The following is a 16271-nucleotide window of genomic DNA, read 5'->3' on the forward strand; positions in this document are numbered from 1 at the left end:
ACTTCTTAACTGGCATATTCTCCCATTCAGTGTGGATTTTTTTTAATAAACAAACAGGAACAGACCACATATAATTCATTGTCTGTAAAGGCACTATTTGTCCTCACCTCCTTTTGTTGTCTTCTATTACCCATCTATTCATCTTTCATATATGTGTTGAGGATGCCTCTGTATTTGATTTGTTGTGATACGAGGACATATTGATACCAAGAGCTAATTTCCTTGTGTGTGGCAAACATCTTGGGCGGATAAACCTGCCTGATTCAGATCTTTTAATCATTTCTGTCTTCGCTGCTTGGTGCTAACACAGACCCTGACGTGGACCATTTCCACTGTCTGATAAGAAGAACTGTGTTAATTGTCCCTCTGGTTGGTGAAATTAGTTATTATTATTATGTTAGAAGTTGTCTTGAAACAATAACTAAACACCACAAAACCTGTTAAAACTTTCCAACTATTACTTTTAGTAGTGCTTGATTCTTTTGCCAGGTAGAAAGCTGAATGAGCAGCTACTGCCAGCGACTGACTCACCCAGCATGGAGGAAGAGTGAGAGCCAGAGCCTGTAAAACTGATCTGGGACCTCAGGGTTGAGGAAAGGCAACAGTCCACACACATCGTCCATGCAGTGCACCTAAAGAAAGGGCAGAACACGGTGTCATGACATAATAACATCACACAGTCATAATGAAAACCCAAAACAAGGAATGGAAAAACTGGAAAGAAAGGCAGACACCTACACACTTCCTTAAACATTAAAACCCCAACACATCTTTCTAATCAGTACTAAGTGTTTTTTTTTTCTTTTTTCTGTATTAAACAGAGTTGCTTACTTGAGAGCAAAGAGTAGCCTCCTCATGAAAGTAGCCCTTCATGAAGTCACAATATTCCCGGGATGTAATTTCACACCTTGAAGAAAGCAAACGGCATGTGTTAAGCAAGTGAATCAAGTGGTTATTCATCCAGTGTGCAATTTATTTAGAATAAATGTTTCTCTCCTCACCTCCCTTTGGTTCCAATGCAGCAGGGTCGGCCTGTGATGGTACAGTCTATATGAGGCAGGTTGGTATGGTTCCCTGTGTTGTACCTGGTGCAAACCTAAAAGCCAGGGAAAAAGGGAACAACAGTCAATTTATCCTGATTATATCCAAGGCAAAAATTTTAAAATAAAACAGAATGAATTCTGTAGTGTAATTTTTTTTTTTTTACAACTCAGCTACACCAAAAACAAGCATTTTTTATACTGAGAATAGTATAAAAGTAGCAGGGAGAAAGATGATAACATTGATAAATTGCAAATGATCTAAAATTTCTGTGTTCTGAGGTATAACATAAATATTAGAAGGGTGTCAGGATTTACCAGTCGTAGCAATAAAGGTGAGATTTAAAAAACTCTTTTAATGCATTTAATCAATCGTTAGTAGTGGAACAGTGGGTGGTTGCCCTGCAGCACTGAGGGTACCAGCTCCTCGAGAAAACCGGCACAAACACAGGGACAACATGCAAACGCCACACAGGAGGGCCTAGCTCTAGATTCAAATCCTGGACTCTCTTGAGAAAAATCACATTCTGATCTATCCTTCTGTTTGGGCCTCAAAACCAAGCGGCGTTTCAGCATACTCACTGGCCACTTGGTGATGTCATCAGGCCATTCATGAGGTGACACTGAGGCTGGCTCTAGGCATATCCTGGAAGCACAGAAGGTATAGCAGTACAGTGTCGTTATCATTAAATAAACACTGCAAGCTTCAACCACTGAAACTACTAGCGCGCCTTACCTGGGATCCTGATGGCACACTGAACCGTACTGTCTGTCTTTACCATTTAACTTGGGAGTGCTGGGATGCCCCGGCCATTTCACCCACACAGCCAGAGTACTCTGAAAACAAGAAATCAACATTGCCCACGGCTTCTCTTTGATGCAGAACTGCAAATGTCAAGGATCCCAAAATAAAGGGTTGTTTACCGACCGAACATTCCTCCTCTGAGGTTTGGACGCAGCCTGAGCGATCGTTGCGCACACAGCAGGCAGAGTTTCTTTCGATGTCCCTCTTTTCCCTGATGAGATCATGCACTTGCTGGTCTTGGCGCATGCATGGAGAGTATTTGGCCCCCAAGTGGATCAGGGCTTCCTAAAAATGAATGGATAGAGGTATAAAGGAAAAAATTTAATAATTTGCTGACATTTATGCATGAACTCTAAAATTTAAAAAAAGAACAAATTACAAAAAAAAAACAAAAAAAACCCCACAATCAAAGACAGCTTACCGAACTGGGCCCAATCCAAAAGTTCTCCTGCTGTACAAACTTGACATTTTCATACACACCTTTGTTTCTTAAAACCTGGATTATCACACACAAAAAAGAAAGGTTACACATTATTGAAAGATGAAAATTGCCAAGGCGTCAATGCACATACATCCCCCATCTGAGCCTGGACTCACAGAATCAACCGTCTCATGCTGGGAGAAGCCTGGAGGTGCAAAACCATAGATGGACACAGCCAAGATAGTGATGAGCAAATGGACAACGGTGATCCAGTATGTAAAAAAAGGCCTAGAAGAGACAAAGAACATGTTTAATAAGCAGCAGCTACACATCCATCAACATCACCCACTGTGGGGTAGAACTGCTCATTAGTGAGAAGTTTTGTACCTGTGGTCATCCATATCCTCTATTTGTCTCTTGACGTAGCTGTCAATGCGCTTGCGGTAGGTGCGGTTTGTGAGTTTCCCCACCATGCCCAAGCCATAAGGCCGTTTCTCTCGGGCAAAAAGCTTCTTGACAGGAACAACAATGCGCTGCCCACGCCGCTGTCCGTGAACACTCACGACCTCCTGCCGCAAGGGCACCTTTGGTGGTCCAGTTCCTTCTTTGGCTTTGCGCCACCCTCGCTCCAGAGGTCTGAAATAAAAGGGAGACGTATGTCCTCATCAGATAGTGCATTGTCTTTTAGAACAAATTTCCAACTTGTGATAATGTCAGACAACATCGCCAACCAGAATCACAAACCTACACTGGTTGCCTGTCAGTTTATATATTGCTTTTTATATTGTCTATTATATTTAGATTTTTGGAAACACTGATCTAAACTAACACTACTGTCTGACTCATATATGTTTTGCACTTTTCATGAGAAAACTGCTTTCCAGGAATGAAGATTCATGTTAAAATTATCAGCACAGCCTCACTGACAAACCCTGTGGCAACTCACAGCATGAGATGACTTCTTTCCAGCTCCGTCTTATCTAGGGCGCTGCCTGTCAGCTCCGTCTCATCCTTCTTGCTGCTGGGCTCGGCCTCCTTCACGGCCGCCTCAGACGGTGACTCAAAGACTTCGTCTGCGTATGTGGACAACTCCTCGTGCATCAGAATATCCTACAAAGAAGACGCGATTAGGGGCTTTGAAACATGAACAAGAATATTGTTATTTGTCCCGTCTTACTCTAGCAAAGAAGGATGTGTCCAATTCATCAGGAAAGTCAACCACATCTTCCTCCATGAAGCTTGCGGGGGTGAAGCTTCGTCTTTGAGCCCGTCTTAGAGTGCTCTCCCGTAATGAGCGCCCCTGAGAAATATTATCAAAATCAGTGAACCAGCACAAATAGAGCCCACATGCAAAAGTGTTTTACTCTTTATTGTACAGTATTAATGCTAATTTTTATAAAGACTGCATGTATTTAAATGTAATCTGTTTATTGGATCCCTCTCTCCCACCTTGACCAGCGCCGCTGCAGCCCTGAAACTCATCTTTGCCACAGACTCCCTCTTACGTCGGCGAGGCAGCCGATTGAGACCTGAGCGGGAGCTGGTGAAGGAGCAAATCGAAGCAGCTCCAGGGGTGATGGGGGTCTGGGGCACGCTGTAACCATCCACCTCCTCCACCATGCGGAATGCTCTTCCTCGCGCCAGTGGGTCCACAATCTGGAGATCAGTGGATCAACAAGTTAGGCAGATCCCACAAGAATGTTTTACCTCAGATATTAGATACATGTTTTTAAAAAAGTTCTCAGGATGAAGTTCCCCTCTTTAATTAAGGCCATAAATACCTGTGTTTTTTCATTTTTTTCATCGAAATTACACATTTATTTGCAATCACAAACAAAATAAACAGTGTGACACCTGCTAGATAAGTTTTTATTGCACTTACACAGTAATGTCTTTTGAGCAGTGTTATTTTCATGTCCTCTCTGCTAAATTAGATCAGTTTGGTTTTTTTAAACATGTAGTGTCAAAGTGTCCCTTCACCTTTTGCATGCCATGTTGTGAGGAGGGGACATAGAGAGGAGGTGGAGTCTCAGTGCTGGTCAAGGAGATGTTGTCCTGGCTGGGCAGGTCCATCTCTCGGATCACCTGTGGTTTTAGCTTTCCATAGCGCAGGCTGCAGTGGCGCAAACTTTTCCTCTGCCATCTCTGAGTGGCATCTCCGTCCTTACTGACTCCAAACCAGTCCGCCGTTCCCCTTAAAATCACAAACACCAACTTTTCAGCTTCATTTCCCGCAGAGATATTAAATTCACCTACCTTTCTAAAGAAAGACAGAGTGAGAGAACCTTGCAATATATAGAGGAGTTGGTCGGCAAACATGCAAGGCACTGATAAGACAACACCTCCCACGGTGTAAAAAAGGTGCCCTAGATAGTCTAAGTAATGGGCACAGGAGAGGGAACAAGTCTAGGCATGTACTGCATATGTCCAGATACACTGGGAAAGTCACACATTTACACACTCCAAATATTTATGCGCAGTGTAGTCACGCACTTTTAGGAACTAGTTGAGTTTTGAGGCGCCAAATAAAATCCAACATACTAAGCTTTCCTAATCTTAACTGACACCAGCAGACAGCAAATCCCATTAAACACACAATAAGGATGCTTTTTAAGTTTTATTTGTGTCCCACTCTGCACACTGGCACATTCTGGTAACCCTTGATGTATACACATGCAATCATGTTGTTTAAGTTGAAGCCTAATAAGTACCAGAGCAAACAATGTTACAGCTCCCCGAGGCCAGGAAGTGGAAGTGGAAACATTCTTCAAAGGAAAATTCAGGCCAGCTAGCTGTTTCTGCACTAATTGCCAGCTGCAGAGTGAAGGCTAGGTGGAAATTTGATGGTGTTTATGTATTCTTAAGCTCCCCCTTTCCTTAAGACGATGTAATATCTGTGTGACCCTTAGTTCTTGAAGTGTATGCTGGTGATAGGACTGCATGATAAGCACAGACGTTGAGAGCCTTTTATTGCGTCAGCTTGGCTTCCGTGATTATGCCTGGTCATTGTCACCGCCCAGGAACATACTCTCTAATCTAACAGGGCCGTCAAATCTGGCATGTCATCCTTAAAATGCTGGTTCACTAATGAGCACTGCTCTAAGACAACATATTCATCTTGTGATTTGTTTGGCAGATGGCCATTATTGGCTATTACTACAACATTTGTTTGTAACAGTAACAGGAAAATAACAGCTTTTGGTTTTGCATGCCCTCTGACTCATTTATAAAGAAGTCTTTGTGGTGATGACATGACGCATGGATGCAACATTCAGTGACTAAAAGAGAAATGGTTTCCTGTGATTTGGAAGCTGGACTGATACCGATCAAATGTCTAAGGCTGCATTAAAAGTATCAAGCCCATATATTATAATAGTGAACTCAGTAATTACAGATCTCTAGCCTCATTCTGAACCAAACACATCCTGGCGTACCTGAGCAGAGTTCTGGAGAGAGAGTGGTGTTTCCTGGTGCTGCGCCGTGCAGCCCGCTGCCCCTTAACGGGCACTGTGTTAATCCGCTCAAAGTGAACCCTCCTGCTGCTGTGACCAGGCAGAGCAGGACCACGAGGTGGCGAGAAGGGACAAGAAAGGGGAAGGAGAAGAAAAGAGAAAAGACAACAACAGGCAGTGAAAAGGAAATGTGCAGCTGGATAGCGCTGTGGCAGCCATGCGGAGAGAGCAAAGCAGATTGTTATGTAAAGGTTTTCATTTAGAGTTCCAAAATTAGGAAGGTAATACCGGGCAGAGGACATCAAGATGTAAACGAGAAGCAGTTAGGAAATTTGGAAAAAGGTGAGGGAGGGGAAGTTACTTTTTAACATGCCACCATCCACTATTTAACTTTGCATGACATCCCATAATCTGTAAACTAAAGTCACAAACTCTAGCCAACAAGACGTGGGCTACAGCTTCACTGCATGCTACTCTGCTAAGGAGATGTTAAGTTCTTAAAGTGAAAATTCTAAAGCTTCCTGAAGTGTTAATCCTAAACTTCCATATTGTGGGTGATGGCAATAAAAAAAACAAGTGTTTTACCTCTTAATGGTCTGAGTGATGGATGACTGGCGTTGCAAGACAGGCCGCCGGGTGTCAAAGACATCGCGGGGTGGGGACTGGAGGTGAGAGGGCTCGACTGGCATGCTGATACTGCGCAGAAAACCCTGTCTCTTCACCGGCTGCAGAGGAGAAGATTTATTGGAAAAGTGTTAACACATGCCGTGACATAAATGACAACAGTGACAAAAAGTAAGGGAAAGAGCACCTGAACAAATGTGGGAGGCTCATCTAGTGACATCTGAGTCGTGGGAATGTCCAGCCTGAGCCAGGGAGGCTTCTTCCTCTGCAGGCTGCTGGTGCTTTCCCGCTGTGGTTCAGCCATGTTCTCTGTCCCACCCCAGGCCTGCCAGCTATGCACACAGAGAAGGAGCAGATGGCATTAATATAATGAGCCTCAATGTATTAAATGCAATTAACAGAAATACCACAGGGCCACAATGCACATGTGTTTTCTGCTGTAAACATGGTGATCACAATGATTTTGTGCTGCAGAAGTGCTTCACAAGAGGGTGCCAAGGCCCCTTATTTGATTCAAGCATGGGCGTTCACACAGTTTCACACAGCTCTGGTTATCAGACAGTAGAGTGGAAACCACTGAGAATAGTCTACAGCTCACTCCTTCCTTAAAACAGATCATCTTTTTTTTAAAGCAATAAATATCTTTTTCGGAGTGAGGAAGTTAGCAGGTTTCAACATAATCCCTTAATTCTACAGTTAAAAATCAAATGCAATCCTTCTTTGCGGTTAAAAGCAGCTCTACAAGAGACTAATGACTGTGTATGTGCATCCACGACAAGACCCGCGGACCACATGAGGCGCTCAGTATACATCAGCATCAGACAGCCCCGTCTGTAGCTGCAGCCTTGTTATCACCAGCCTTTCCTTTAATTGTCCCATCATCTAACTTCACTTCTCTGGGTATGTTTTCTATTATTTTCCCAATTCCCATGAAAATCTGCACTCTTTAACCCCCTTTACTCTACTCATTGGCACTTCCAAAGATCAAGCACTACCCTATGATTTTTTTTGTACTCATTTATCATTGATTAAATCAGCTGTTCAGTCAGCAGTTTGGAGGAATGAACAAAATAACTGACTGCCTTTCTTTAAAGTGGAAATGTGTGAACTTGTGAGACTATAGAGCGGTTAAAAAAACCCCAAATAAATCTGATAAGTCCCTTCCCTGTCCTTGTGCAAGCCCTGACTGGGCTTCTCATGAGGTTAAAATGCCTCACATGGCTGTTCTCACAATGGAAGTTCATTTCTTCATTAATTTTTAAAAAAAAATCACATCAGGGGCTTTGACTCAAGCTTTCATCAGCCACACTGGGTCATGTCCTCACTTCTCTTTTTACAGTTCAAGCGTCTTAAAAACATGTCCACGCCTTCTAGTGACCACATCTGCTCCACATTGTCAGTTTAATGCACCACAGGCTTCTGTTTCAAGCCCAAGTGATGATGGGAAGTGTTGTCAGTTGATCTCAGCAGAGCTGGAAGGAAAGCCTCACAATGAGACCAGCAGGGTCATCGCCAGTGTGTTAACATTTAAACATGGCTGACCTCTTCCTGACAGATATTTCTTAATTTGCAAGCTCATAAAAGGGCACCGGTATAATTGCTGTGTCACATGCTGACATTTCTCCCACTGTAATGCTGGGAAAGTGCTACTTTATGCAGAAAATCTAGACGGGATCTTTATAATACAATAGCATACACTTAAGGGTGTTACATTGGGGGTTTATCTGTCATTCACTCTCCCTGTGGAACATTTTGGACTCATGCACCTATTAGGTATTTATCCCAACTGCTGTTTGACCTTGAGTGACACTTCCCAATACCAGATTATCACCGCAGACTGGACTAAAGCCGGCTGGTGATGAGTCAAATGGATTGATGAGTAGAGCGATGACAGCATGCAAAATGTATTTACTTTTTTATTATTCTCAACTTTGTCCCATATATTTGGCCTCCGGTGACTTCAATCTGTTTAATTTACATGTAAATCCACAAAAGAACAATCACTGTCTTCATCTTTGTCATTGCCCAGCCACTAACATTTGGAAAATACAAGTGTGACACCAGTCACACACTCACTGTTGCAACAACAGCCATCTCTCTTGCCCCGAGCTAGAATATCCAACATTTAATTACTTCTGCCATTAGTTCAAACAGCGGGGCTTCTGATATAGAGCAGATCAGCGAAGGGAGGGAGGAGGGAGCATCCTCTTCAGGGTTGCAGACAGGCATAAACTGGGACTGAACTGAAGCACCCAGAAGCTAATTTTGATTTATGCTTAATCTGTTTTGATTGCTTTGGCTTGGGCCACTCCTTCTTTAACTTATTTTGCCCTGAATGCTGTGTTGATGGTGCTTTGACTTCAGAAAATAAAGGAGGGTTAGGTGGAATCAGACTAATTTACTCTTGTTTCAACGCTAAGCTTCCTCCTGCTTTAGGCTCTTTTCTTGCCTGCTGCATCCCACTCATCTCATCTGTATTTGCATAAGTGATTGTCATTTACAGGCAATCACAAGTTTCATTTTCTTTAAACAATTTTTTAGATTATGTAAATGACGTCAGAGAGAAAATCTGACAGCTGAAAGAGATGTTGTGTATATCTCGCAGAGCAGGAACAGCAAGAATGGCAAGGACTGTGTCCCAGTCATTCCAAATCTGTAAAAGTAGTCTTGCTGGAGATGCCAGTATAACCTGATGTAGCATATGGCTGGATTAATCCTGCCATATGCTACTGTTATAATTTTCCATTAGTCTACTGGTCAGTGGGCTGCAAGGGCGTTTGGTCAAATCCCAATGTGAACTTCTAACTTTTAACAGACAGACAAGCCAAGTGCCTTGGAAGTCTGTTTCTGTCTTTCTCTCCCGTCTCTCTCAAAAATCAACATTGCAGCTGACCTGGCATGGGCCCGCAACTCGTGTCTGTGGAGGAGTTTAGCTGGAACAGTGGGTATAGTCATTGCTGAGTTGCACCAACACATGTTTCACAGTGAAAAAATATAAATCACTGCTAGGAAAAGGTCAGATTCAAGGCTGGTCCCTGTCTGAGGAAGACTGGACATCACAGGCAGGATGTCCTTCAGGAGCAGATATCCTTAGGGGAAGAGGAGTTAAACTCTGTCTTTGGCACTCATTCAGAGTGCTGGATTATCCTTTCCTCAACATTGCACTGCTATCTGCAATCATTTGGGGAATCAAGGCTAAAACGCACCCGAATGTCTACTATGAAGGTGACTGTGCTTTTTTTTTTCTCGTGGCATATGGCAACAATTTCAAGTGTCTGTTTACATTCCCACTGCTGATTGATGTGTGCATACCACAACCACCATGATTAAATCTACTTTTTTTAAAAATATTTCCAAACAATTTGTTTTGACTTCAAGATTCACATCTAAAGCGGGAAAGGGAAAACACCCACATCCATAAATTAGGACAGCGCCTCGCAAGGCTGGCTCCCTGCCGTCAGCTGGTCCTTGTAAGAAACTAACACTTCCTACTCAATCACGAGATCCACGACAGCGTGGATTGTTTTTCATTCTGCCTCTCCAGGACACATTAGGCAGCAGAAGACAGACAGGCAAACAAAACGCAGAGATCAAGCTGACATCTCTCCAGGTGCAGGGACGTCCAATGGGCCATAATGAGTGGGGCTGACAAGCATAACTGGAGCTCTTATTCTCTGTCTGGGAAGCTGCGTTATAGTCTGCATACAAACTCGAGCCCAGTGAAGTTTTCCATGCCATCATTTAATGTAATCACTTGGGAAATGGTCTTCAGTCATGCACATAAAGACATTAGCTTATGACAACAGAGGCCCAGCTGTCACAGGTGAGGCTTAAAGTCAAATAGAAGACAAGCTTGGAGGAAGCTCTAAGTGCTACCTCGGACACTTTCAGGAGCAAGAGAGAGAAAAAGCTTCTCTCAGACGGAGGCTGTGCTATTTTTCTCTGCAACATATCAGTTTTTGTCCAGCAGCTTGTATGCCTCAATAGGCTAGGATAGGCTTGGATAGGCGCATAGCCCTTGTGTTTTACATGCCTCTCATAAATAAAATAGTAATCTGGCTGTGACCTCCTTTATATCAGAGACATTGCCTTTTCCACACACGCCTGCATCACAATCTAAGGCTCTCAGTCAGTCACTTACATTACATTTTCATCACCATTAACATTACAACATTTTTTTCCCGGTACCAATGACTTATCTAGGTATTTACCAAGGGTATGAAACTCTACGATATCAGTTGTTTTAGATATCAAATTAACGAATCAAACATTTCTGAGATAATTAGCCCAGAGACGCATTTGTACAGTCTTGGAATCTTCTCCATCCGCGGTCGTTTATAATCTCAGTGAATGCCATACCCACATTCCACAAGAGCTCTGGTAGAAATTAAGCCAAGCTAAAATGGCAGCGCCAAAAACCACATGAAGTCTAACAATTATGGACAGGAGCTGGCTGGTTTCCGGGTACTGTGTGTGCTCTGCTGCTATGTGCTGCTCTACAGGAGGCAGACTGGCTGCAACCACACTTCGGGTGGCTGAGAGAGCTGTGTCACTGAGGCTGACAGAACCTAAGGTGCCTGGCCAAGTAGGGTCCTGCTTGTTCCCAGCATGGCTTGTACATCCAAGGTTTACGTTGGAAAGGAAGAAAGGCTGGATACGAAGGATGGATGACCTGGTTAATCTGAGGAGTGAAAAATCAAGATACCTGATTCATGAAAACACCAGTGCTTCCTGGCCTCGAGCATTCATTCCTCCGTCGATACTCTTTATTTTGGTTTCGTTTTCATTTTAATTCCTGCATGCGGTTCCTGCGGTCGTTTTCTCACTAAAGCCAAGCTTTAAATTAGCACTAATGCATTACCTAAACATTCTTGCTGGATGGATTTTTTGACATTTGTATGTAATCTATGCAGATTCCAGACAGACTAACAGGTTAGGGACACAATGAACAAACAGGTTATATTAGTTTCACTCCCCCATTCTCTAACAGTTAGTCATTCACTATAAATGCTCCTACTATCCATTGTTTCTCATTTTTCTCTCCTTGCTGGAGGCAAGACTTAACACTGGAAACAATGGAGGGAAACCGCATTATTCAAGCAGTCACTCTTACTTAGTTATTCTTTTACTAGTGTAACTAGAAACACTATTCATAAAAGGCTCTTTGTAGCATAAATACACAGCACAAAAAAAGAGAAAAAGTCTTCAAATTAAATGTCATCTAGAGCTGAAACACTCTTAAATCAGTCTCAATATGCAGTTGACAGAAGCTCCCCAAAGGGAATTTTGTAATGATGAGTAGAAACTCATGGCTATACAGTCATTCAAGGAAAATGGGTGGAGGTATCTCACACTGACAGATGATCTAAATATAATTTGTTTGCACAAAATAACACTGCAGGCTTGTGTCTTGTGTAGTTCCTGCATGCATCTGAGACCCATCTGCGCATTAATTGTAGAAGGTGGCTTTTGATCTTTATATAGCACATTGTGCCTCCAACTGGGATGAATTAAGAAGCTGACAAAACTACAAAGCTACTGATATTTCATTTGGGCGTGGAGAAGAGAAAACAGGCGCTAAAAATAGACGTGGTATACTGCACGGCGGACATTACTGCCAGGTGACTTCACCAGTTGTGGAAGTTGATTTGATGATAGAGTTACAAGTTATGATATAACCAAGGGAGTAATTAGAACATGCCACTAACGTGTCACTTCTTTTCTGGCCACTCTTGCGAGTATGAGAGCAGTGGGAAAACAAAATTAAGCTGTGTGGTCCAGACTTTGAAGCCACTCTCTATTTCCACTGATTATTATGCATATTTTACATGAAAGAAAATACTCTGCGAATCACTGCCACAGGCATGAGAGTAAAGCGCAACTGAGCGCCAGCAAAAGCTGCAGTCATCCGAATTGACCCTAGTGACATGTGACAGGCTGTCACAGCAAACCAGCCCTTACGACATTAAAAAAAATACACACAGAGGCAGCAGAAATATCCGATGCAGCTGACCCTGAGATCAAGTGTCACAGCTAGCTGAGGCGCAGGCATAGTGGGCGGGCAAGCCCGCTGCGACTGGCAAGGTAGATGGTGGGCATGGATGATATGCCCAGCCGAGAAGGGTGGAAAAGCTCAGGCGTTGCCTTGTTTGTTTGTTTTTCCAAATATCTCAGCTCAGGCTTTTAGATTTATAATTTTTTTTAACATAGCAGATTTTACCTTTTAGTTGCTGTAGCTTCAGTATCAAATGTCAGATTTGTATGGCATCCAACACTAGGCTCTCCCACCAGTGTTTACTTTATGACAGGATCACGAGCCAAAGATATGAATAGCGTACAAAAGTATAAATGGCCTCCTAACAGCAGGCTGTGTGCATGTGGTGTATTTATGGAAGTCGATTGCAAATGTACGTCTAGACAAAAATAAATAAATAAAAAAAAACATCCTGCTTCAGATCACCGGGTGGCAAGCTGGTTTCTGACAAAAACCAAACTGTGAAAAAGCACATCAAGTTATCTATAAGGAACTAGATGTTTATCCCTGTAGAAAGAAACGGGCACCAGAAGTTCTATCTGTATTCGCCATCAAACAACCTGCACCCACTTCCCTTCCGTCACAAAGCCTTATGTCTTGCCCAGGAGCTAGAAAATTGTGCTCTACTATTTTATCAGCACAGGTCCCCGCCCTTCACCGCGCATTAATATCCTGCAACAGGAAATCAATGCAAAGGAGTGCTGACACATGTTACACTACAATGAAACCAAGATATCATATTCCTTTAATCTTAATGTGTTTAAAAACAAAATAGCACCCACCTGGATATAAATTCTACTCAAACCAAAGCTTGCTTCCTTTTTGCAGACACTTTGGTCACATATGCAACAACACGTGTGTCTAATTCAGCGCTTGAATTATTCAGTCATTCTGCACAGGTAAATTATTTACAACATACCTCCTACTGGAGCCGCTGGGCATATACAGGTGGCTGCATGTGGTCGTGGAAAGTTAAGCTGTAGCGTCGCCATTCTCGGTGTTGTTAAGAATAGATAGATAAGGCCTGTCTTCACTTTAGTGGAACAAGGAGGGAAAATAAAGCTCATTTGATAAATCTGTATAACGTCTCAGTCGTGGGCTGTTTGCGTCTGTAATCTTCAGGAAGCAGCACACAGTAAAAACTCCCTCACCGTGGGTTATATACACTACACATGCCAAGACAACTAGATAGAGTTTCACATAATAACAAGAGAGTTGTGTGCATAGTCTCTGTCTCTTCAGTTAGATAAGGTACCACCCTGTTGAATCATTTGACCGTGAAATGGCCTTCACCACTTTGGGATTAAGTAATTGATAAGCAGTTAGTTTTAGGCTTGGACTCCAGCTGCCAGACCTGAAACCTGCTGCATTTGTTTGCTGTAGAAGCTTATCATCAAAGCGCTGAATCTCTAGCTCCAGCCTGTCTGCAACAGTGTGGGAAAATTCAGCAGCAGCTAAGTCCCGATGTACAACTCTGCACTGTGTGGCGTATAAGAGAGCACATGCAAGTACGCACAAAATGCATGTCGAGAGCACTTAATGAAATTCAACAAGGCTCTGATACCTTTGAGGAGATGACCTGATCTCAGGAAGATGTTTTAGATATTAAGCCAGAATATTAAACATTAAAGCATATTCTGAGAAAAGCCGTGAAAGGCAATGGCATAAAGTAATAATGAAATGAATCAAATGGTATTCAGGGAGCAATTTTACAGGCAATTGCAGTCTCATAAATCTGAAAGGCAATTCCAAACTATGAAAATATTTTGGCATCCAAATTAAACAAGGGCTGTTAGACCAGATCAAAATAATGGAAATGTCAAAGATATCTATTTGTGCTACATGCCATAATCAGAAGATCAATAGCATGCACATCAGACTTTCTGACAGGGTTGTATTTTCATTAAACCTCCAACAGTTTGACAGCATTTAAGCGAACAGCTTAAAAACGAGAAGTCTTTTTACACAACAAAGGGAAGTAAGTCAGTCTTCTTTGTGAATACCATCTCTTCCTGGTGTGTCCTGAGACTACATACAACCATCTTATTGTCTATAGGAGGTTTGACATTCTCCCCTTGAATGAGTAAGAGGAGAATCTTAGAAACGGCGTGCCCGAACAACATGTGATCCTCATCTAAATAGTTTCCAGCATGATATCAGACTGAATCAACCCTACAAAAGACTTCATTGTATGGGCTGATGTGGACTGGGCTGAACAAGGGTCATTGTGCAGGCCGATCACAGTCAAAAAAAGCTACAGCGGGCTGAAGTTTTCATTGCTTCATCAATGGAAATGGTGCAGTAAGCAAATTCCCAGCTGAGATAATTACTGAGGGTGACGCACAAGATGAGTTAGCGACGTTAAGGTGGTATGCACCTTACGTGTATATGCGCCAATACATTTTCAACCTAAAACACTGTTTCACATAGAAAACCATCTTCATCTGGACAGACCTTTTAGCACAGCTGTTTGTCTATAATGTTTGTTTGGCAGTTCTAGACTTATTTATTCATCATCATATTCATCATAAATCATCACATATCACATGACCGTTTATGTACACAGGGCAGGTATCAGTGTAAACAGGAAGTGGACGGAGCTTGTGTAGAAAGAGCAATAACCAGAAATACCAGAGATTTCTTTGCTCAGGCCAAAAATGAGGAAGAACTGTTACTGAAAGAAACGTATGTGCAGCTAAAACTGGGATTGGGGGCTGCAAAGTAATTATGACAACATGCTTGAGCAACAGCGAGAAAATTATCCATTGCTGGGAAAAGGCATAACAATGGGAAAGTGGGAGTATCCACATGAGACGGATGAAACCAGAAAAAGGGAAAAAAACACATTTGAGGTCTGAAAAGTTAAACCTCCATTCTCGATTCCTTATAACCAAAGAAGTTTGGTTAAATGGAATATAGCCCCAGCTCTCTTGATCTGTGACACCAGTAAAGTCTTTCATTAAGACTTTATAGGCTCAGTTGCTGGTCATAAGTCTTACTAAATACAATATTATATCTATTTTGTAAATTATGTCCCCATTACAGTGGTCCCTTGCTATATCGCGGCTCACTTTTCGCAGCCTCGCTGTTTCATGGATTTGATTTGGATTTGGGGGTGTAATTTTTATTTTTTTTACAGCAGATTGTGTTCTGCGTCCTGATCGGATATAGCTTATTTTCAATCAATCTTGTGCTGTGTCTCCTGCACAGTACAGAATGCGTTCAGCTTGTCAAATTTACAGAAATCTTCGCTAGCAGAAGACAACAAACACAACAGTGTCGAGGTCAAAGGATTATAAGGCGCATTAAGTGAAACCAAACGGTCAGATAAGTCAAACTTTACTCAACTCATTCTTCTTGCTTCCTCTACTTCTGTACCATTGATTCATTCATGTTGCTCTAACCTAAATCTTTGATTTCATTCTATAATACTGGACTTATTTTTCTACAAAGGTTTGAACTTTGAGAGTGTTTAAACAAGAGAGACACGTGTGAAAATGTCGATGCCTGTCTGAGAAAAGTGTATAAAGTGTGTCGTGAGAGGTTTTACAGCCTTAAAACAGCTATAATAATTGTAAAAAATAAAGTTTGCTACTTCGTGGATTTCACCTATCGCGGGTCATTTTTAAAACGTAACACCTGCGATAAACGAGCGAACACTGTATAGTCAAATAAGGCAGTAAAGGAGGCTTTAGAGCAACCCCACTTTCTGACTGACACGTAGTTTCTAAAATGAGCTTGAAGTGTCTCTTGGTTTCTCGCTCACACCGTACCGTCACCCCTAACTTGTCATGTCCGGATTTAAAACACTAAGACTACCACAATGATAACGCTAAGCTCGACGCTGCACTGCTGGAGTTCACCAACAAATGGCTGTCTTCTATATACAGGCTGT

General features: G+C 42.3%; 1 protein-coding gene across 4 annotated transcripts in view; it reads right to left on the reverse strand.

Moving 5' to 3' along the window:
- Nucleotides 1–16271, reverse strand: part of rhbdf1a (rhomboid 5 homolog 1a (Drosophila)) — a 33847-nt gene that overhangs the window by 7328 nt on the left and 10248 nt on the right. For 2 of the 4 annotated variants that reach the window (XR_014800034.1, XM_084925546.1), the window contains exons 2-17: nt 6530–6674; nt 6304–6443; nt 5701–5808; nt 4247–4460; nt 3716–3922; nt 3444–3566; nt 3213–3376; nt 2654–2902; nt 2443–2554; nt 2267–2341; nt 1969–2130; nt 1777–1877; nt 1623–1686; nt 1002–1096; nt 832–907; nt 532–632 (exon numbers count right to left, since the gene is read on the reverse strand). Coding sequence is in view for 3 of the 4 variants with exons in the window: in XM_084925546.1 (XP_084781672.1) it covers nt 532–632; nt 832–907; nt 1002–1096; nt 1623–1686; nt 1777–1877; nt 1969–2130; nt 2267–2341; nt 2443–2554; nt 2654–2902; nt 3213–3376; nt 3444–3566; nt 3716–3922; nt 4247–4460; nt 5701–5808; nt 6304–6443; nt 6530–6646 (2108 nt within the window). In the remaining variant the exon portion in view is untranslated. The remainder of the gene's footprint in view (nt 1–531; nt 633–831; nt 908–1001; nt 1097–1622; nt 1687–1776; nt 1878–1968; nt 2131–2266; nt 2342–2442; nt 2555–2653; nt 2903–3212; nt 3377–3443; nt 3567–3715; nt 3923–4246; nt 4461–5700; nt 5809–6303; nt 6444–6529; nt 6675–16271) is intronic. The other 2 variants (XM_084925548.1, XM_084925549.1) reach the window with 2 other exon arrangements.

The sequence above is a fragment of the Perissodus microlepis genome, chromosome 4, assembly GCF_051167445.1.
Source record: "Perissodus microlepis isolate ML-2025 ecotype Zambia chromosome 4, ASM5116744v1, whole genome shotgun sequence".
Lineage (NCBI taxonomy): Eukaryota > Metazoa > Chordata > Actinopteri > Cichliformes > Cichlidae > Perissodus > Perissodus microlepis.